Raw genomic sequence first — 23524 nt, forward strand, 5'->3', positions numbered from 1 at the left:
TAAAAAGGGCTGGGGATGTGGCTCAGTAGTTAAACACCCCTGGGTTCAATCCCTGGTACCAAAGCAAAACAAAACAAAACAAAACAAAACGACTATTTGGTAGTCTAATCTCCCTTTGATACTTCATAGGGAACTCACTGTAAATCTTTGTTAGCTTCATAAGGCAGGAAAGCACTGGTCACAAGAACACCCACTATCAATTCCTAGTAAAAAAAACCACTCAATGAAACCACCTTTCATCCAGTCCTAGGTCAAGGATTGAAAATACCTTACACTTATCCTTGAGCACCAAACTTTGACATAGGAAATAAAAACTGCAATCACCTGGGCTTCCCCTTTCTTCTACAATCTGACAGTTCTTAATGAGTAGACAAGGAGTAGCTAACAAAGTTCATCTGCTGACCTCCTTACCTTTATCCGAAGAGGGACAGAATGACAGGGCAGGTCACTCCCACAGTCCCAACCCCAGCCCATCTCAGGAAAATTAGAAATAAGCAAGAGTCTCCTCCCCAGGACATATTACATGCGGCTACCTCCCTGTGACCAGGTACTGCTCACTGAAGGCTGGCAGCAGCCACCGTGGTAGTCTCCTCACCTCTCCTCGTTGATGCCACACATGCGAATCCGGTCAGAACTGGTCCAGTTGTGCACGCCGCTGTAGAGCGGTGCTGTAGAGATCATGACAGCCACTCACCACCAGCTAGGACCTGCTGTGGCCACTCCCCCTGGTGAAAAAAGAATCCCCAAAAGTCAAAACTCAGAACAAGAGCAGCTGCTTTACCTACCTCTTAAACAGAAATGTTTAAATAAAGGTAATTATAGTATCAAAATGTTAAAGCAGTCTCTCGCGAGTCAGCCTGCTATGGAAAACAAAAGTCCAAATAGAGACAAGAACAAACCAGCTTTCCAGGAATCCATACGTTTTAGGTTGGAGATGAGGACACTGTTAATCACCTAGAGTGATTTTTAAATTATCTTCAAAGACATACATGCTTGAGTGTTCGAGGAAAATTCAATCTACTGTAGACAAATGAGATGACAGTATATTTTTCTGCATGTACTTAGCTTAAGCAACTACAATTAGAAGGGCATACCTACACATGAGCAGCGAGCACACAGAAAGATGACTGGGGGTCTTTTTCTTATCTTCTCTCTAAACCATGGGTACTGAAGGATTTGAGTGATGCAGCCAATTTAAGCTTTAAGATCTCCAAAGAATACATATGCTTTCTAAGTCCTTCAAAAGTACTCTCTTCTGCCTCCCAGTTGAGCATAATGCATCTATTGAACGTGGCAAGAGGCTCCCCTCCCTCCAAACCAGGTGTAATACTCCTTGTGCTGTGACAACAAACAGGCAAACACACACACCAACAAAGTTCCATCAAAAACCACACATTTGGAGCTGAAGGAATGACTCCTCTTGGAGAGCACTCGCCTAGCATGCACAAGGACCGGGGTTCGAATCCCCTGTGCCTCAGAGGGAAAAAAAACCCCACACATTTCTCTCCTTGGCCCTTCCTATTAGTCTGCCATTCCCATGTCCTACCACTCCTTTCACCATCCAGGGCTCAGTTCTTGCTGTTGACAATCATGGCACACAGTCAATTCACCTTCTAGAAAAAACAAGGTATCAAGAAACAGAGCTTTATCCAATAAGCTTGTCTCAAAACCCTTCAACTTATTAGCTAAAACCCTTACCCAACAAAGTTCAGCTGAACAGAACCTTACAGTGATTAGAATTTTCTGTTGTTTCCCACTTTCCAAAGAAGTAAATTTTAGTAAAGGGCAGTTACACCAGGGATTTGCTCCATTTATCCTTTTTTTCATAATTCACTTATTCACTCAAACAAATATCTACTGAGCTCCATGTGCCAGCACTGACCTAGGTACTGGGGACTCAACAAATAACAGACAGATCAAAATCCCTGCCTGCAGGGTGCTTATATTCTTTTATGTTTTGTTGGTACTAGGGATTGAACCCAGGGGCCTTTATCACTGAGCTATATCCCCAGTCCATTTTATTTTTTTATTTTGAGATAGGATCTTGCTAAGTTGCCTGTATGGCCTAGAACTTACAATCTTCCTGCCTCAGCCTCCCAAGTTACTACGATTGCAGTCATGTGCCACTGGGCCTGGCTTGGGGTGTTTACATTCTAGGACTAGATGGACAAAAAGCATGTTTAATCATTCTAGTCACAGCATGTTGTTAGGTCTACAACACGGACTTATGGGCATGGGGACAGTGTAGGGTGTGTGTGAGTAAATGGAGATTTGAAATAGGGTGATCAGGGTAGGCCTTGCTAAGAAACATTTCAACAACCTGAAGGAGGTAGAGGAACAAATAATGTATATATTTGGGAGAAGAGCATTCCACGGAGGGGAATGAGTGTCCTATGGCAGCAGGCTGCCTGCTAAGTCAAGGAAGAGCTGGGACACTGGTGTGGCTGGACCGGAGGGAGGGAGGTGGGGAGAGAGGATGAGAGAGATGTATCCACCCATTCCCTTCCTGGGCCTCCTCCTATCCCCATGTCTGCACCAGCCATGAGACACAGTTGCCCTTGCCCCTTTTCTTTATACTTCGCCCTCCCCGGGATTTTCTGGTCCTGTTCCAGCTGGCTTCTCTAGGGTCCTTCTTTCCTGCTACTCCCCTGCCAAACTTGGGCATTCACTGAGGTCTAGTCCTCACCTTGCTCTCCGTCTCTCCTCACCACTACCACCATTTCTTTACCTACCTGTTTTCCAAGGCTCCTCTCCTCTCTCTTCCTATCTCCTCCTGTCTTCCTTCTCCCTTCCCTCTCAATCTCTCTTCCCTATTTCACTCTAATTCCTCCTCTTCCTCACCTTTCTCTTCCTGCTCTTAATCTCTCTCCCCCTCATCTCATCTCTCTGGGCACAGTCCCCTCTCCTCCAAATTTCTCTCCCTTCCCAGCCTTTCCCTTGCTTTATCTCCCCTTCCCCAGTTCCCTCAGGCTCTCTCCTTTATTCTCTCCTCCTCCTTCCTTTTCTCCCTCTCTTGCTGCCCCCATCCACTCTGTCCCCATACCTCTACCTTAAGTCTCCCTGTCTCATCTTTCTCCACCCACTTCTTCCCAGCCATCTTTTTCTGGTTCTCCCCCACCACCTCTCTCTCCCTGCATGTGTACATCAACCTTGCCCCTTCGCTCTCAGCTATAAGATCTGTTTCCAGTCACTCCCGGGTGTGCTGATGACTCCCACGTCTGTATCTCTAGTCCTGACCTCTCTCCATAGGTCCAAAGCAGAATTCTTAGCTGCCAGCAGCTCACTGTTAATTGCATGTCCACTGAGCCCCTCAAGCCCAATGGGTCTCAAACCAGACTCATTATCTGTTCCCATAAACTTGCTCCCCATCCCCCATGCCCAGTGTGCATCACATTTCCTATCTTAGTTAATAGCACTACTGTTCCCAAGCCTGGAAATTTCTTCAACTCCTTCTCTCTCCTACTGCCCAGATCCAATCAGGAGTCAAGCCTGGATAATGCCACCCCTCTCCTCTCCTTCTACCCCTCTTGCCACTACCCTGGTGAAGGCCCTCATCATCTCTCCCCAGGAATACTACAGTAGCCTCTTAACTGCTCCCTCAGCCTCCCATCTCTTGATTCTACAATCAATTCATCTTCTAAAGCACCAGTTTGATCAGGCTTTCCCCTCCCTCATCAAAAGCCATCAGAATCAAGCCCGTATTCTTTGCACAGCCTTCAGGGCCCTCAGGATCTGGTCTCAAAGCTCCTCTCTAGTCTCTCTTCTATAACGTCCTGCTATCTCCCTGCCACCCTTGCCACCCTCTTCCCTAAGAAGACCATCTAACTTCAGGACTCTGCTGCTTCCTCACTCTAAAATGGCCTTTCCCTGGGTCCCCTCTTCCTCTGTCATCCCTCAAGGCCTAGCTTAAGTGTCATCATGCAGTTCCCCCAGCCCAGGCCCTTGATCAGTTAACTCGTTCCTCTCTGGTTCTTCCCAACATTTAATTCCTACCTCTAGTCCAGCACCGATTCTCCTCTGTAGAGTGATCAGTTGGGGGTATTGGCACGTCTGTCTCTCCCACCAGACAATCAGCTACTCAAGGTAAGAAATGTCATCTTCCTTTGTCTTTGGTTCCTCTGTAACACCTTACACATAGTAAGCATTCAGGAAATGCATGTTATGTGGAAGTGAATTCTGGATGAGATTTGAGGTGATAACACTGAGAAATAAGAAGACATAAAAATCAACCAGGGCAAAAAAAGCATCCACCATGCTTGCTTACTATTTTTTTAAAAAGCTTTTAGTTATCTATAGCACACCTTCTTGGAGCAGCCTGATTTCTGCCTCTGTTCATCATCTTTGAGCTATTTTGCGCCTCTATAAATTGCAGGTAACTGATGGATATGCAAACTCTGCCTTGTCCCACAGAGTTTGGATTGACTTCCTTCCCCACTGTGGAAAAAACAGTTTTGCCTCCATTGCAATTCCATTCCTTTGCTCCAGATAAATTTGTGCTCTTTGACTTTTTCTTTGAACTGGCTATAACATCTGTCTGGTGGTTCCCTTGTTGATTAATGAGTAAAATAAAATCTTTAACACACGTTCATTTTTATATGTGTACAAGAGTCATGATTTTTTACCTTTTTCTAAAAATTATTGTTTAATGTTACTAAGACAGTTATGTGAGTTAGCAAATTTTAGAAAACATTTTAGCAAGGACCCCATTCCCTGAACATCCCGGTTAATGAAGTTTTTATTATTTCTTAGACTATCTTGGAATATCCCCAGATTAAGAAACAACAGCTCAGCTTGTTGGCTGATACACCAGGTACTTTTTCATTTTTTTTTTCTTTTTGAAGCATTAGAAATCTCAGGCAATGGATGGGGCCATTGTCAGCATAAGATGAATTTCAACAAGAAGTCCAAGTTTTAGCTGCTACCTAAATATCTGTGGGCAGTATATGTGTCAGTAACCATGGAGTTTTCATTCTCAGGTATGTTTTTGTTCTGTTTAAAGAGGATTAGCAGTATATAGGGTCTGGGACAGAAATAAGAGGAGGAATCCCAGCATTTGAAAACAGATCAATATACAAACTGTACCCTAGATAGAGTTTTTAGGCCAAACAAAAAAGGAAAACCAAGTTAAAATGAAGCGTGTCCAAAATACACATTTTATGACTACCTAGAGAGCAAAACTGATATTGGATACTCCCATTTTCACAAGATCCTGAAGATGGAGCATTCTCTTAAATCTGTACCTCCCAAATTTGTCATTATTTTGTCAGAACAACACTCCTGCCCATCTAAAGCTCACTGTTACTAATTAACAGTAGCCTTGGTTTGGGCATGCAGCTCAGTAGTAGAGCACTTCCCTAGCATGTAAGACCCTGGGTTCCATTCCCAGCACTGAAAAAAGTAAAAAATACAGTAGCTTTTGCAGATGAAGGGAGGGGTAGAAACAGACAGAAGAACACTGACCTAAGTGCATAAGAAGGCAATATCCTTGTGGTCTAGTCAGAGAGAAAGCCAAGTGAATGTCTAATGTAGCACTAAGGAACAGGTCAATGTAAACCAATGTTTCCCAAGCCAGAATCACTGAAGGGCTTGTTCCAAATACCAATTCATAGGTCTTGGTCCCAGACATTCTGATTCAGTAGACATAGGGTTTGGCTTTGCAGCATCATGTCCTATCAAGTTAATAACTACTTAACCATAAACTATTCAGGGAGGTGAGCAAAATGGGAAAACCTTACAGACACACTACATGCCACATTTGGTAGGTTCTGCTGGTGCACTTTCATGCCAGCTTGCTTTCACTTGAAGCACCCACAATCGTGCGTGTGAGCACGTGTGCGCGCATGCATGTGTGCACACAAGCTCACATGCTTACTTGTTCTCTCTTATGGGAACCATAACATCAAAGACAAAGTTCTTAAAAGGAACTTGGAAGAAACCTGGTAATCCCAAATGACCCAGGAAGCAAAGGCACAAAGATATGAAATATCTCAAAGGATTTTCCCAGATGTCACAATCATGTAATTGCTAAGAAATGAACAGCTGCATGGCCCAAGAATCAAATGATGGTCACTGCCTGGAAGGCAGTGGGACCATCGTGAGCTATCCCCACTTTTCAGGGAGTAACTCAAAAAAAGTCAAATCCAACACGTGGTGAGGACAAAGGAGAGCACATGATTACACCAACACAAAGCAATAAGTTTGGTCAGGCGCAGTGATGCACGCCTGTAATCCCAGTGGCTCGGGAGACTGAGGCAGGAGGATTGCGAGTTCAAAGTCATCCCCAGCAACTTAGCAAGGCCCTAAGCAACTTAGCAAGACCCTCTAAACAAAATAACAAAAGGGCTGGGGATGTGGCTCAGTGGTTAAGCAACCCTGGCCTGGGTTCAGTCCTGGTACCAAAAAAAAAAAAAAAAAAAGCCAATAAGCTTGACTGAAAAAATGTAAATGAAACTTTCAATTTAGGAGGCACATGCATATGGAAGCAAAAGGACTGACCGAGATAGAAGGAAATTAATCCAACAAGCTGGCAGCAGAAAGCATGTAGCCAGACAAAATCACCACGCTACAGAACAGGGGAAACCAAGAAGAGAAGAGACTAATGGGAGAGCAATAACGTTAAAATGGTGAAAATAGCAGCTAAGCTGAGGGTGAGCAGGTAGTAGAAGAGAAACCATAATGATGGAGAGATCTTTAAAAAGAAATCCAAAAGAAAAAAAAAAGCTAGAAGGAAAGATCAGGTATGAAAGGCATAAAAGAGAACCCCATGGCATACAACAACCAAAAGGGAAAAAATGAAATAGGGGAACCTGAAATATTTCACCATCATGGGCCAAACTGAAACACTGTGGGGAAGCACTAAAGACAGACATTTTAGAAAAGTTTAGAGAGAACATGTTCTCAAAAGGGGAAGCACAACATCAAATTACAGCCCAAGTCTGGGTTGGGGGGACTTATTAATAGGAGATGGACAGCACTAAAAGTCAGATTTTACCTATAGGGTAGAATTATTTGTTTTGTTTTGAATGAAGATGCCAAAATAAGCATATTTCACAACTACGAGCAGAACCATGGTCATCACTGTGTATGAGGAAGAGAAGGATGTTTAAGGAGGTAACAGCATCTATCTGACCAGTGTTTTATACCAAGGTCGACTTTGCTTTAAAAGTTTTTAACCTTGCCACACAGTGCTGCATGCCTGTAATCCCAGCGACTTAGGAGGCTGAGGACGGAGAATCACCAAGTTCAAGGTCAGCAGTGAGGCCCTAGGCAATTTAACAAGACCCTGTCTCAATATAAAAAGGGCTAGGGATGTATCTCAGTGGTTATACATCCCTGGGTTCAATCCCCAGTACCAAAATAATTAAAAAATGAAAAAAATTAAAGTTTTTAACTTTGAAAATGACCAGACAAGGTGTTTATCCAGTTAACAGGTGCTCCAGAATAATGTAGGTTCCTTTGTGGCCAACCTTAATGCTGAACAAAGCTGGCAACATATTGGTCACAACCAGGCCCCTCTTCATATAGCTCAAACCTCCTTTTTCTTCACTGTTGGACTCTACCACCAAGATGGCAAATTAGAAACCCAAGATTAAGAAGGGTTCATTCTAACTAAATCTGGTAGTACTCTCCCAGGCTCCTTTTGGTTCATACTGCCTGGTGACCTGGAAGCAATTATGACTTTAAAAAAAAGAAAGAGCCGGAAAATATTCATCTTGAAGCCTGGCCCTGAATCTGTCCTCAAGAGGATAGGCGTGGCCAGTAGACAGTTTAAGAAGGAGGGTTGGGTCAGCGATGACTAATGAGTAAAGAAAACCAACTTTGGGACCTATGCTCCAATAGAAATGCAGAGCTCCTTGTAAAGCTGCCATAAGACAGAGGCAAACTTTATGGAGGCCAAGGAGAGGCCAACTCATTATGCCACTTTGGGAAAAGTAGCATCTAAGATAGCCTCAAGACCACCAGAGGGGCAGGCACAATGGTACAAGCTTGTAATCCCAGAGATTCAAGAGGCTGAGACAGGAGATTACAAATTCAAGGCCAGTTTCAGTAATTTAGCGACCCTTCCTCCAAATTAAAAAAAAAAAAAATTGGGGAGGGATGATGTATGCCTGTAACCCCAGCAGCTCAGGAGGCTGAGGCAGGAGGATCACAAGTTCAAAGCCAACTTCAGGAATTTAGTGAGACCCTAAGCAACTTAGCAAGACCCTGTCTCAAAATAAAAAAATAAAATGGGCTGGGGTGTATCTTGGTGGTTAAGCGCATCTGGGATCTGGGTTCGATTCCTGGTGAAAGGAAGGAAGGAATAAAGGAAGGAAGGAAGGAAGGAAGGGAGGGAGGGAGGGAGGGAAGGAGGGAGGGGAAAGAGAGAGAGAGAGAGAGAGAGAGAGAGAGAGAGAGAGAGAGAGAGAGAGAGAGAGAGAGAGAAGAAAAGAAAGAATTAATTTTAAAAGGATTGGGAAAGTAGCTCAGTGGTAAAGTGTCCTAGTTACCTCCTCAGTGCCAGAAAAAAAAAAAAAAATGACCACCAGATCCAACACCAGATCCAAGAGACATTGAGATTCCAGGGCTAAAACAAAAGGGTCATGACTTTCACCCAGTCACTAGCAGGCTTTTAAGAGAAGTCAAAACTTTTCAAAATCCTAGTTTTCCATGGGAAAGTTTACACAAAGTCAACAAGGAGAATTTACCAGGCTTTAGATATGGAACTGTTAACACAGACGTTCCCCTCCTCATTGCTCTGCCTCCTTCCATATATATTCAAAAGGAGATTAACATTTCCATTTTCCCTACTTCATTACATGCCCCAACCCCTGCTCCTCAATGAGAAAGTTGTCCAACTTAAATTGTTCTAGTTTTATGACTTCCCATAGAAGAGTACTTGGTAATCTTATATTATCCTTGGGCTCCTCCCACATCTATAGCCCCTCATCATTCCCTACCAGTAACCAACTATCATTCCCTGAAACTCAAGTCCCATACACATGCCCCAATCACTTCCCTTCCCTTCCCTTCCCTTCATGAGAAGCAGGTTCCTCTACCACTGTACACAACTGCACACACACAAAATCAACTGCAAATAATGTGCAAGGTAATTAATCTTTTAAATTAATTAATTTATTTATTTTGGGTACTGGGCATTAAACTCAGGGGCACTTCATCACTGAGCTACATCCTGAGACCTTTTGAAACAAGGTCTCACTATGTTGACAAGGCTGTCCCTGAACTTGTGATCCTTCTGCCTTAGCTTCCTGAGCAGCTGGGATTATAGGCATGCACCAGCACACCTGGCTTCTGCTAGATAATTTAAAGGAGGAATAGGACCCTTTATGCTGTATATCCAACCTGTCTGACTAAATCCATTCTAGCACTTTCTAGTTCCCTTGGGTTTTTTTTTTTTTTTTTCCTACTTGAATGTTTCCACTGGTATCTACCCCAAAGAATCAGACTTATAAGGGACATTGCATCCTGTTCCCAAATATATTAATTCTTGTATTTACCAAGAAGATTAAGTAATTGCCTGCACACCATTCCAGCATGGACACCTTCATAGATTCCTTGGGTACCTCCATGTTTAAAAACCCTGCCTATAAACATTTATGAGACTGGATACAAAGGAATGTTAACTGTCTGTTAAACACATGAGAGCTTACTCATTTAAATTAATTTAGTTAACCTCCATCATAGTCACCTCAAGAGGCTAGACATTCATCTCAGTAACTAGGTGGCCAAGTCTCAAACTCTCCCCGAGAGCTCCTGAGAACACTGCCAGCTAAACCCAACCACATCATTTCAATCTCCTCACTACTTAGATGCTGAGTCCCATTCTTTCAGGGGTGATTTAACATTTAGTAACATCCAAAATCCACTCAGAACCATCTAACCAAACAGCACTTTGAAAAGTACACTTCAGGACCATCAGCCTTAACTGGTAGAAACCTTGGAGAGTGCTTCCAGTCCCCACTTCTCAGCCACCTCAGATCATCTCTCTATGTCCCTTTACCAGGGTATCTGCCAAATAGGGTTAAACTAGCCCCTTCCTAAAACTGAGCACGACATAAAAGCACTTAAAAGGATCAGAAGTAATCTATTCCAATGATGAAGTAAGCCAAAGCAAAAGTTTTCATCTTTTACTTACATTTTCATACCCCCAGATTGTTTTAGCTTGTCTACCTACTGCCATGATACTTTTTCCTATTATTCAAATAGTACTCACTTCCATTTCCTGCTGTAAGAAAACTGTTCTACTCCATTTAAGGAAAATACCTCATCATAGCTTTATACCACACCAGGGCTCTAGCCACAAGATTTTGTTCAACTTCTGGATTTCAGACATCTAGAAAACTGTAGCACACATTGTGAAATTAATCAGTCCTTTTCAAAATGCAAAGACATCTCAAGATGTCACCCTAAATAAGTAGGGTCATTTTTGAGCACTTCTAATTCCTGCTAGACCAAAATTACGAGTTGGCTTTCTTTATTCTTGGTCTTCAGCAGGACTCTGAATATTTAGTGTGTCTTTCACACTCCAGAGTTGAATCCCTTTTGTGATGCTTCTGTGTCCTGCCCACCATGGACTGTGACACCGGCCTTCTAGTGTCTCCATATCTGTATACTACATTCACAATATGGGATTTCTCCTCACTCAACTCTTATTTTATTTTACATTTTGGTACTGGGGATTGAACCCAAGTGTACTCAGAGGTACTTTACTACTACATCCCAGACAGGGTCTCACTAAGTTGCTTAGTGCCTTGTTAACTTGCTGAGGCTGGCCTTGAACTTTGTCTGCCTCTGTTTCCCAAGTTGCTGGGATTGCAGGCAAGCACCACCACACATGGCTTTTCTTTCTTTTTAAAAAATTTTTATTTGCTCTAATTAGTCATACATGATAGTAGAATATATTTTGACATATTATACATATATGGAGTATAACTTCTCATTCTTCTGGTTGTACATGATGTAGAATTACATTGGTCATGTAATCATATATGCATATAGGATAGTAATGCCCGATTCATTCTTTTTTTTTTTTTTTTAGGTTTTCTGAACCTTGTACCCTAATATTTGAAGAGACCATTATCAGGTTATTTTTTTCTGTTCTCTCAACCCAGACCAGACTCAGCTACGGGTTCAACTAATATTTTTACACACACACACACACACACACACACACACACACACACCACACATACACATAGCAATCATTCATTTGAAGGTATATCTATATCCCTTTCATTATACAGTATTCACTGAAAAGATTTCAAACTCTCAGTATTGATTCAACCTGCTACCAGTCCAAAGGTTTATTAGCCCGCCCCCAATAGTGTCTAGAATGATACAAGGCACACAACATGCATTCAACAAATAACTTGCTAAACTACTGGGAAAATCCAAATCCCTCTCTTACGGCATACAGAGACCAAACATCCCATGTAAAAAGCACTGGATCTATGAATTCCTTTCACTTCCTTTGCTCTCATATAACTTTCTCACCTTTTCTTTATTTCCAAGATAAAGACAGGTAGAGAAATAAGATAAAATTGGACCAGGCAAAATAATAAAATCGATTTCCAACTATCTGAGTATGCTTTAGCCACAGATAATTTTTAAACTCAGCCGACTTATGGACTGCCTTCTGCCACCATCAGTAGATGTGTGCTCAGGGAACAACTCATTTAAATATTTGCCTAAACAGAATATTAATAGACAGGTAAATCTGCTGGGGGGTAGCAGATAGAGAATAATAATGCATTTCTAAAGTCCAAAAGAAATTATTAATTTGTCAAGCAACCTACTACTTTCAGTTGACCTGTCATCGGTCTCTCCCTATACTGGTGTAACTAACAGTTGACTGTTGGTACCAAAGTCCACTCCCGCTACAGAAAGGTGATCTACTTTACAGGCAACCATTTTTCTGATCAGAGGTTTAGTTTGGGAAATCCAGAGCTATTTGGGGTATTATTTTCTCCCACTCAATCATTAATGAAGATCCTTGTCATAGAGCCATACCAGACCCAGGCTCTATCTACCAGCTTTTGTACCATTCCAGATGTCAGGGACAGCTGGAAAGCCCAACCAGTCATAATTAGACACAGCAGCCCTTTTCAGAAAGCAAAAGTTTTTAAAAATGTCACCCATGACCCAAAATGTCCCCTGAAGTTTCAACTGGATATACATTCTTCAGTTCCTGCCCTGAAATATTGAGCAGTGTCACAGCACAGCTATTAAAGAAGCTGCCACTTTCACCTTAGAGATAGACACAATGAGTCAAGCTAAGTTGTAAATGCTACATGTGTACTAATTCAACAGGAATATGGAGAAAAAGGACAGAGAATGAAGATATAAGGCGGGTATTCAGGAGCTATTGATAGCATTCATTCCACCACCATGTTTATTACAATGTAACAAAAACTAATGTCCCCCGGGCATGGTGGGTCATAAGTTCAAAGCCAGCCTCAGCAAACTATGGGAAATCCTAAGCAAACTTAACAAGGCCCTGTATCAAAATAAAAAAAAAAAATGGCTGGAGATGCAGCTCAGTGGTTAAGCACCCCTGGATTCAATCCCTGCTATAAATAAATAAATAAATAAATAAATAAATAAATAAATAAATAAATAAATAAATAGATAGATAGATAAATAAATAGTAATATCATTGAATGCAACTGAATAAGAAAAAATTAGATTATAGCTGGGCATGGTGGTGCACACCTGTAATTCCAGTGGTTCCAGAGGGTGAGGCAGGAGGATTTCAAGTTCAAAGCCAGCTTCAAGGTGTACCTGTACCTCAGCAAGACCCTGTCTCAAAATAAAACATTAAAAGGACTGGAGATGTGACTTAGTGGTTAAGCACCCCTGGGTTCAATCCCTGGTACTTAAAAAAAAAAAAAAGAAAAGAAAAATTAGATTATACCGCAATAATAGATCCCATTTATTTGGCACATACTATGGGCCTGGCACCATATACACTCAACTCATATAACCCTTACCACCCTGTGAATTGGTATTATTATCTCCATTGTGTAGATGAGAACACTGAGGCTCAAGAAAATTAAGTGACTTGCTTCCTGCCACATAGCTAGGAACTTGAAAAGCAAGGGCTCTAAATTATGGCTGTTATGTCTCCAAAGCCTTAGGTTAATTCAGATGCAGGCTAAAGTTCAAGAACCACCACTTTTGTATACAATAGTGCATGCCTGTAATTCCAGCAACTCAGGAGGCTAAGGCAGGAGGATCGCAAGTTCAAGGGTAGGTTCAGCAACTTAGGAAGAACTTGCCTCAAAAAATAAAAGGACTATGGATGGGATGTAGCTTAGTGGTAAAGTACCCCTGGGTTCAATCCCCAGTACCAAAAACAAATAACGAAAAAAAGAAAAAGAGCAAAAACTACTACACTACACTAACCTGGGCACAGTAGAACCAAGTTAAACTGTGTAGACTCGCCTACTATAACATTATCTAATCATTTCATGGATTCAGGTATAGAGTACATCAACTGCCACAAAATCATGGTCAGATACTGCACACTTCACAGAACTTAGAAAAATGAAAATGTGTTTAATCTCATTGTCTCTGGACTCCAGCATTATAACAAAACTTGACTGTACCCTTAAATGGCACTAACATTATGATTTCTAGGCATACCTTGGTAATGAGGTAACCAAAATTCATTGCTTAACAGACTGTCCATAAGGAAGCCCCAAACACAAAGCTCTGCCTACTCAGTACTCTCAATTCTTCATGGACCCTTAGCTTAAGGCCTTCTTAAAATCCAAAGATGCATCCTGCCTCACATACTCTGATAGGTAAATCTGAAAATTACCACATTTTACAAATAGTAAGTCATCTCTCTTCAAATTCATCACAATTCATTGACCAGGGAAAATATGACCTTGACATGCAGCCTTGCAGTTACTTTTTTAAAAAAAGATCCAATTTTAGTTGCATGCAATGGCAAAGGCTTGTAATCCCAGCAACTCAGAAGGCTGAGGAAGAACAGCAAGTTTGCAGCCAGCCTCAGCAACTTAGCAAGACTCCACCTCAAAATAAAATATAAAAAGGGCTGGGGATGTAATTCAGTGGTAAAGCAACCCTGGGTTCAATATCCAGTACTGCAAAAAAAATCATTTTTAAATGTTTTACATTTTTATGAGAAAAAAAGTGGATTCTGGTTAAAAAACAAACAAGGGAACTAGAACAGCTTATCTGAATTATGGGGAAAGAAACAGTTAAATTTTTCTCTTGACCAGAATGTAACTTAAGTTCACCTAAAATTTTTCATAAGAAAAGACTGTTTTAAGGTTATGAAGGGTAAAAAGGCTATGATTTAGAAAGAGAACAGTTTCATTATCATTTTAAGGACAACCATTCAAAAACTGACATTAATAAAGCCTAGTTTGTATGTGAGATCACATAAAATACTGTCCTAGAATCCTAATGGCAGAAAGGTAGATTACTTATTTCCTTCCTTTTTAGCTATCCTGACACTAAACATTCTGGCAAGCATGGACTCACACCAGTTTTGAACTCTAGCATTAAAAAACTTCCTTTCTTGCTGGGCATGGCGGTGCACACCTGTAATCCCAGTGACTGAGGAGGCTGAGGCAGGAGGACTGCAATTTCAAAGTCAGTCTCAGCAACTTTGCAAGGCCCTTAGCAACTTAGTGAGACCCTGTCTCAAAATTAAAAAAAAAAAATTTAAAAGGCTGGAGATGTGGTTAAGTACCCCTGTGTTCAAATGCTAGTACCAAAAACAAAAAAATAAACTTCTTTCTTGCCTGGTGCCAGTGGTGCACACCCTTAGTAATCCCAGTCTCAGTGACTCAGGAAGGCTGATGAGGGACGATTGCAAATTCAAGACCAGCCTGGCAACTTAGCAAGACCCTGTCTCAAAATAATAAAGGCCAGGAATGTAGCTCAGTCTACTGGGTTCAATCCCCAGTACAGGGGTGGAGAGTGGGGGAGAAAGCTTTCTTTTTAAAAACTTGAAGGTCTAGGTTCTTCCCTCCCCTGTAATGTAATCATCATTGACTTTTCCCCTTTCTTGTCTATTTTATCCCAAAATTTTCACTTTCCCTAGCATTCTCTGTATTCCCCTCTAGTATTCACTTTCCCACCTGAACTCAACCATGAATTCCTTTCTCAGAATCTCAGGATGCCTACCCCTGGAAAAGCAGCTCTCTACTCCCTATGGCTATTCTACTCCATTCTAAACTTAGCCGTCTAGAATCAACGAACCACTGGCAAATGTTTTCTAGCAATGTTTAGTCCAATCTGATTAAGTCTTTCCTGGGTGCCCCTATTTCACTCTTCTATTTTGGCCCAAAGTTTTCATGCCCCTGTTCTTTATCCTGTTTCACTCTGGAATTTCCATCACTTACCTCCTTATATCTAGGATCCCTCCCACTTGCAGGCTGGAAAAACTGGTATATTCCCACTTTTTCTCCTCCTTTCAGGGCCATTCTATTTAGGACAGTGGATCCCTTCCCCCATTCAGTAGCCTTACTTTAGTCCAGATTTCCTAATGAATGCTTAGACTTACAAGCTCTGGATCCCAGCTCTTCTCCTTCCTAGGTCTTCCCAGAGAAGTGGCTCTCAAAGGTGAGTTTTCACATTCCCCAACACCAGCTCCAAATGACATCTGAGTAAATATCTTCTTTCTTTGGCTCTTTATTCCTCTTTTTTCCTTACACTGTACATTTTTTCACTTGTATTTTCTCTCTCTCTCTCTCATATTTACTTGTAAACTATCTCTAAGTTTTCTATTTCCTTATGGGTAAATTCATTTATATTTCCCCCTGTATGCAAGTTTCTCCCCAACCTTTCTCCTGTTCAAGATCTTCCTCCTCTCTTGCCCCAATTTTTGGAACTCCAGTATGAAAGTACAAAGAGCCTAAGGGTCCTTTTAACTTTTTTTTTTTTGGTACTGGGAATGGAACCCAGAGGTGCTCTTCAACTGAACATCCCCAGCCCTTTTTTATTTACTTTCATTTATTTATTTAGGTACTGGGGATTGAACACACATCCCCAGTGCCTTTCATTTTTATTTTTCATTTTGAGACAGGGTTTCACTAAATTGCTAAGACTGGCCTCTAACTTGCAATCCTCCTGCCTCAGCCTCCTGAGTCACTGGGATTACAGGTGTGCACCACTGTGCCCAGCTTCTTCAAACTTTTCTTTGGAAAACACTATCCTAAAGATTTCAAGGTGTTACTTTTTCTTTAGTTGGCACTTACACAGGAGTAATGATGTTCACCTTCCTTCCCCCTGCCCAACCTGGTCCTTTTCACCTTTGCATTCCAAGAACATCTAGGCCACTAAAAAAGGGATCCTCCCTCTCTCCCTACCCTTTCCCGGCAAATCAAAACACCAATATCCATATGAGTGCCCTTAGTACAGCTACCACTTCTTCTGGAATTCCTTTCCACTCTGCCCAACCCAGAAGCCAACAGCCACGCTTGCCAGGGCCTTAGTTTTCCTCTACCCTATCCCAACAATTAGCCACCCCTTCCCTATTGTTCCAAAGAACTAGTCCTCCTTAACCCAAATATCAGTGTCCCTGCCCCTTCCTCCATCAATGATAAATCCAGTCCTCATCTTTTCAGAGCCAGAATGAAAAGAAAACTGCCTACTGCTTGCTGCAAAACTGGTAGCGGGGTCAGTCCTTCTAAAGTCAATTTTAGTAAGGCTCTGTGCCTTGATCAGGCCTTTTGTCCCCCATAGCCACCTCAAGGGCCATTACCTCAAATGTCCTATCAAAAGATGTCTGACTACCAATATTCTCATGACTTACTCAAGACAGCCATGCCCCTCTGACTCACCAAGCCCCCTGCTCCTCACAGCTCCCCCACCTTTCCTACTAACTTTGCTTCTCCATCAGAAGTTTACATGTTCCTCCTCAACCTTCCACTTCTATTTGGAGCCTGTAAGTGCTTCTCAAAATTGAATTATCCCATTTAATCCCAAGTGGAATCTTCCAAATTTCTTTCCTACATATAGTCATCTTCAGTACCACATGGTGACATCACCATCCAATTTGAGTACCCTAAACTCTGCCCCAAACATCCTCCATTGTGCCACATACCATTTCCCCCACAATAAAGCTCCCTCAATCCCAACATTCAAGGACAAGAAAGATAAACAGAGAACTAGATGACCTTTAAAGTTTCCTTCCATCCTTGGATTTTTATTATCAACCTAATCCACTCCCAGCTCCAATGCATGCACCATAAAACATTTCAGCAGTGTGATTTTGAGAAACAACCTTCTGAGTTCAAAGAACCATGGAGCTAACCATTGTAACCTACAAGTGCACCCCCAGAAGTCTCACCAAAGCTTTTTGCAACTGTGTTCCATCTCTGTGCCACAGGGACGACCTCCAAATCGCCTTGAGAGTATTCAGCTGTGACACGAAGTTACAGGCCCCCTTGCCACACTCATGCAAAGAGCCCCTAAACCCTGAGCTAGACGTGTGCTCACCAAGGGATGCCTGCCCTTACTGTCTACTCTAGGAAACACCAAGGAGTAAGTATCTCCACGTCGACAGTTTTGATGAGCCAACATTGAAAATTTCAAAACAATAAAAGAAAAACAGTGCTTCGGAGGGAGGGGGGTAGTTGCAAGCGGAACAGAAAGGCACCCCCACCGGCCTGTGCAGTTGGCCTCCCGGGTTTGCAGTGTTTCCCTCCCTCCTTTCCTCTCGATCACAACCTCGATCACATCTTTTCCTACACCTCCATAACGCCAAATTCCCAGCTGTGGTGTGGCCGGCTCCTCCCAGCCTGGCCCCGGACATCCCTCTGGCCCAGCCTTCCTCTCAGCGGGACCCATGCGAAGAGGGCCCCCTTTACCGTCCAGTTCACCTCCCTATCTCTTCTTGGGCCTCTGGGCACCCCTGCAGGGCTCTGTCCCGAAGCCGAACCTCGAGGATCGAAGCCCATGAGGCCCGTCGCGGGACCCAGCGCCCCTCCTTCTCACAGCACCTCGTCCTCCATGCACCCGGCCCCCGGGGCGCCTTGTCGTCGTCGTCCCGGCTCGTACCGCCCCCCGTCGGGGGCTCCACCCCCCGCCTGCCCCCGCCCCCAGGACGGCCCCCTCCCCACTGCGCGCCGCCTGCGCCCTCTGCCCCGGCACGGGACTCTCTTTGGCCTCCGTTCCCCGCCCAGAAGCGGCGGCGGCGGCGGCAACGGCTGCGGCGGCCCCAGCAGGAGCAGCAGCGGCGGCGGCAGCGGCGGCGGCCGCGGCAGCAGCGCCGCCCCGGCCCCGCCCCGCCGCCCGCCGGAGCCCCACGCCCCGCCCGCCCGCCCCGCCGCCGGACTGCTCCCCCACAAGCCCACCACGAAGCCCCCCCACTCCCTGCCCGCGATCCGCTCGAATCCAGCTCCGCTGGGCCTGCTGTCCGTTCCTCACGCCCCTTAGGACCTGGGGTGGGGGAGCCCTAGGGTTCGCGGCCATCCCTCTCCCTCCTTCTCCTAGGGCCGGGGGATTGCCCCTGATCCCGAAACCCGGCCCCGTAACCGGAGCCTCCCTCCTTCCAGCCCTGGGCTTCGCTCTCAGACCCCTTGCCTTCAGGCCTGGCGCGAAGCCGGTGGAGGGCTTGCACGCCGGATCTCCCCCCTGGCTTTCCGGGGCTAGTATGAATTGCCCCCATCTCATCCTCCTTCAATTTAAGCCCCCCTCCCCGCCGCGCCTGGCCCGGCGGCCCCCGCCCCTGGAGCGAGGGCAACGGAGCCAGGGCGCTCCGAAGTCATCCCCCGCCTTTTTTCTAGGGACTCGGATAATTGCCCCTGCCCCCATCACAGCACTCCCACTCCCGAACCCAGGCCCCGCCGCCACCTAGGGGTACCCCTTACCCTATGGTTCCCGCACCCCAGCACAGAGGAGAAAGCAGCCCTGAAAGAGCACCCGTCGCACCTCCCCTCTGAGGTTGGAGGGTTTTTTCTCCTGGTCTCTTCAAGACTTCATCACGGACATCCCCCCCCTCAAAAAAAAAAAAAAAAAAAAAAAAACCAGCCTTTTCTCGCCCTGCCCTGCTGGCCAGCCTCCCTTCTGATCGTCGGATCCTTGGATCGGGGGTTGGGGCCAGGTAGTTAAGACCGTAGCCTCCGCCTCCCTTTCCGAGGAGTGGGGTAATTCCTATGGATCCCCCCCAAGATCAACCGACCCCCGTTTCCATGGAGACCCCCGCCCAGCCAGGAAGAAGACTCTCAGATCGTGGCGAACAAGTCTCACCTGGCTAAGAGAGAAGGGGGTCGAGGAGGGGGTAGGGCAGGGCAGGGATGGGGTACGAAGGTGGGAAGTGGTGGGGAGCTGTCCCGAAGGGAGGGGCGAGGACAGAGCGAGCTCCAGGGAGCGCTACGTCCGGGGACACGAAGAGGACGGCGCCCCCGGGGGGCAAGCAGAGCGGCTGCGGGGCGAAGAAGGGACAGGGTTGGGGAAAGCCTTAAGATAGAAAGAAGCGGGTGGGGGAATACGAAAAAGCCGGGGAGTCAAAAGGGGTGGAGGGGTTGGGGGAGAGGAAAAAAAGACGCACCTGTTCCCGGGTCGGCTCCGCGGGGAAGCTCAGGCCGCCACCCGGGCTCTCTCTAACCCCCTCAGAACCGCCGCCCGCTTAATACTGCCCCGATCAGATGCCCCCCTCCGCCCCTAAGCGCCACCGACCTCCTTCTCCTCTCTCTCGGCGGCGGCGGCGGTCGGACTCTAGGAACTGAGAGGAAGAAGGGAGGGCTCAGCAAAGCGGAGGAGAGACAGAGCCACACACTGGCAGCAGCCGCGGCGAGCGAAAGAGTGAGGGGGAGAGCGGTGTGTGTGTGTGTCTGTGTGTGCGAGCGAAGCCTGGTGGAGTGGGTGCCGGTCGCAGGGCTCGACGGGAAGTGGAGTCCGGCGGGGTTCGCGGGCGGCGCCAGCCAGCTCGCCACAGGACTACAACTCCCAGAATGCCGCCTACGCGGGTGGGGGAATGGGGAGGAGGAGGCGAAGGGAGGGAGCGAGCAAGAGAGGGGAGGGACGAAAGCAGGGAGCAAGCGGCGGCGAAGGGGGCAGAGCCAAGCAGCCCCGGTGACACTGGGAGGGGAGGGGAGGAGGAGGGGATCGCTGCGAGAACCGAGTGGATTCCGGAGAGGGAGGCAGCGGTAGCTGCAGCAAGCCGGGCAAAAAGCTAGACTCCTGGGAGAGGCGGAGGCACTCAAATCCGCCGGGCTGCAAGAGCCCCACGCCCCCCCCCCCCACCTCGACGCCCCTCAAGGAGGAGGTTGAGGAAGGGAGATCATCAGTACGCTGCGACCAGGGATTTCTCTCCCTTTCTTCTAAGGCTCTCCACCTCATGCCCCGACCTGACTTTCTTAGGCCACTGGTGCCCGATCTACTGTGCAAATCGCGAGACCCCCGATATCCCCTGCCGGGCAGCACAGAGCAAACGCATTCAGTCCCCTTCTCCCAGGGGCCTGAGGGAGGCTCCCCTTGCACGCAGGGCGTGACTCTCCCATTCTTCCCGCCCCCCCCCCCGTCGTCGCCAACCCCCATCTCCCTCCCCGGAACCCCTCCTCCGAAGCCGGGGCTAGCCTCTCCACCCGCGAAGGAAGAGTCTGGGGGCGACTACCCACCCCCTCCCCTAAACTGGGTCCCTACCCACCAGCGACCCCTCAATGTTGCCCCTCACCGAAGTAATAGTGGGGGCGACCCGAGTTGGACTGGTGGCTACTTTCCCTCCGACACTAGCTGTCCTTCGCCACGCCGATCCTGTGTAGAGATAGAAAAGCACATTATTACTCCCGTCCCCCCTCCCCCTTCAGGTTCGGATCCCCATGGAAGCGGCTCACAGTAAAGAGAGGTTGGTAGTGGAAGTGAACTGGGGGTGAATCCCAATCCTCAAGCCAATCCTCAACCCCCATCCTAGACATGAAAATCCAGTGATCCGTCCTTTTCCTTAAAAGCCATCAAACAGCTTGGGGGGATTATCTAAACCCCAATGTCCACGCCACTTGAAACGACGCTACCTTGTAGGAATAAGATACGAAATGGGCTGTCCCCACGGGAGGGAAAGTATAGCCCCTCGTCGCCGTCCACCCCACACACACATACCCCTAGGAGACTCAGATGGCCAAGGAAGCGGGGGAGGCGGTGGGAGTGCTGGAGAGTGAAAGGGTTGTGGCGGGGAGGGTCCGCGGCCCCCAGAGAGCAGTATCCAGATGCTAAAGGGTGGGTGGGGGGTGCGGCATAATTGCAGACAGTGTCTTTCCTCGCTTTTCCCGGAATCGCCACCGAACACCGTCTAACACACCCTGAGTTGCTTACCAGCCAGTCCCCTAGCCCCATTTGTGCGCGTGGGGCGGCCAGAGCCCGGCCGGGAAGCCCGGGCACAAACTCCGCAGAAGCTGGCCTTCGCCGCCGCCGCGCTGCCGCGGGCCTCCCTCCCTCAGCTCGCGGCCCGGCCGATCTACCTTCGCCCCCGGCCGAGGCCAGACCCCGCTCGCAACTCCACGCCCCTACTCCACCCCCGGTTCCCCCTCCCCTCGCCCTCTCCCCGCGGGTCCGGCCCAGCCCCTAGCGCCGCCCCGCCCTACTGCTCGGTCCAGAGCCCAGCAAGTGCCCCGAACTCGCCCCCCGCCCCCACGCCCAGGCCAGTCCGGCCGGGCCTGGTTTCCCCTCCCGCCGCGCCCCGCCCCCGAATCCACGTCCTACTTCACCACCCAACTCGGCCCGGTCTGGGTTCGGCCCGCGCCCACGCCATCGGAGAGCCTGGTTCGGTCCGGTGTATGGCCACCCACCCCGCCCTTGCCTGGGTGCCGGCCTGGCCCGCTGCCTGCGCTCGCCGAGCCGACCCGAGCGCGCGGTACCGGTCCGGGTCCGGGTGCCGGCCTCGGTCCTGACGGCGTTGACGCGTCTCGCCACGAGGGCTCGGTTCACGCAAGATCCGAACCCGCGGGAGGTGGGGGCCGCGGAAAGCAAGTTTCTTTATCCTCCCCCCGCCCCCGCCGCAGGGCCACACCGCCCCCCCCCCCCGCCTCACAGCGCCCCCTTCACCTGGGCAGAGCCCCCTGGCTGCTGTCGCAACTTTGCTCTTCTCCACGCCGCCGGGGAAGCGGGCAAAGCGAGAGGAGGAGGGAGGTGGCAGGGGGTGCTGGGATCAGGCCGCTGGGCTCCGGGAGGACACGTGGGGGAGGAGGGGAAGAAGGAGGAGGAAGGGGGGGCGGGCCTGCAGTTCTCGGGGCTCCCCCTGCCAGCCCCGGGGAAGCCGGAACCTCGCCGGGCAGCCGCAGACCCCGCACTGGCCACCGGGGAAGAACGGAGCCACCTTCCCCGGCCAGCCCCTGGCTCCGGAAAGGGGGGGGTGCGAGCGTTTTCGCTCGTGGTTTACGTGTGACTCTCTCCGGGTTTTGCCTCAGTCTATGTGGGAGGGCGGGGGGTCTTGCCTGAGGGGTGGACGCCCCCGCTGGATGCCCCGCCCCTTCCCCGGCCCCCACCTCCCCACCCCGTGCGACCTCGGTGCGTGGTTCTGGCGCTCCAGCACTGAGGCCGCCCGCGGGCGCAACCCCAGCCCCGGCGCCGAAGTGGGACAGGTGCTGGGGACGGAAAATGCTGGGGCTCGCCGCCTTGCCTCGCAACTCCGGAGCGGCCCACCCTTCGTGGCAATCTCCCGGGCTGCAAACCCGTTGGCCACTCTCCGTGGGCAGCCCCTGTCTGGGCGTGGAGGCTTGGGGGGTGGGTAAGAGACCCGAGGGAGGAAGGGGGAGGAGGGGGACGAAAGGTCTGTAAACCGGGAAGCCTGCACGACTAGAAGGCGAAAGCCCAAGCTCAAAGAAGACTCAGCTTATGTCCACTTTTCTGGGGCTCTTTGGCCACCAAACGGAGCCCCTTGACCCTTATCCTTTACCCTAATGATTCCCCGCCTGGCCAAAGGAATAAATCCTCGCGTGTGTTTACATCCCAGGCCATCCCCGGGAATGAAGGGCTGAGAAGCTTGCGGTCCACATTCGAACTCTGATGACTTTACATTAACTCTGAGGAGAGCAGCTTGCGAAGGAACTGAAGCTGCCTGCCGGCTTGCTTTCAGACTTTGGGTGTTTCTTAGCAGTTTCGACCCTGAGTCGGTGATGGGGACTTCAAAGCCATCGCCTCAGCCTAGAGGGTATTAGGGGAGGTGCCCAGGAGTTCCTGAAGGATTCATTGCTTTGTAAACGGAATGTGAAATGAATAGCAGGAATTTAAAAAAAAATCTTTACGTGCAGATATATTGATATTATTTGTTATATATTTATCTATACTAAGGAAGTCAGAGGGTCATTTGCACTAGAAGGAAGCCCTGCGGGATTAATGTCTTCCTCCTCCCTGCCCCACCCCACACGTTCTCTTAGGCCAGAGTTTCCATGTCTAAGCTAGGGGTGTCTTCTCCTTTGGGAGGACTTTACAGATGACAGTTGAGACTTGCCTGGTATGTTTCCCTCACCTGGTCTGAGGGATGTGCATGAGTATGGGAGCAAGCTAACTAAGATTGCAGTGCCTTTGCTGTTGCCTAAGGCCTGGTATT

General features: G+C 47.7%; 1 protein-coding gene across 10 annotated transcripts in view; it reads right to left on the reverse strand.

Annotated features, from left to right (window-relative positions):
- The window catches only part of BCORL1 (BCL6 corepressor like 1), a 67395-nt gene extending 44764 nt beyond the window's left edge, over window positions 1–22631 (reverse strand). For 2 of the 10 annotated variants that reach the window (XM_079123334.1, XM_079123325.1), the window contains exons 1-3: window positions 21292–21450; window positions 20657–20736; window positions 596–725 (exon numbers count right to left, since the gene is read on the reverse strand). In XM_079123334.1, the coding sequence (XP_078979460.1) occupies window positions 596–681 (86 nt within the window). In that variant the 5' untranslated portion in view covers window positions 682–725; window positions 20657–20736; window positions 21292–21450. Of the gene's footprint in view, window positions 1–138; window positions 204–595; window positions 727–1094; window positions 1335–3993; window positions 4202–19655; window positions 20471–20656; window positions 20737–21291; window positions 21451–22020 lie in introns of those variants that run through there. The other 8 variants (XM_079123329.1, XM_079123327.1, XM_079123328.1 and 5 more) reach the window with 8 other exon arrangements.
- Window positions 22632–23524: the final 893 nt, after the last annotated feature.

The sequence above is a fragment of the Sciurus vulgaris genome (genome assembly GCF_902686455.1).
Source record: "Sciurus vulgaris genome assembly, chromosome: X".
In the NCBI taxonomy this organism is placed as follows: domain Eukaryota; kingdom Metazoa; phylum Chordata; class Mammalia; order Rodentia; family Sciuridae; genus Sciurus; species Sciurus vulgaris.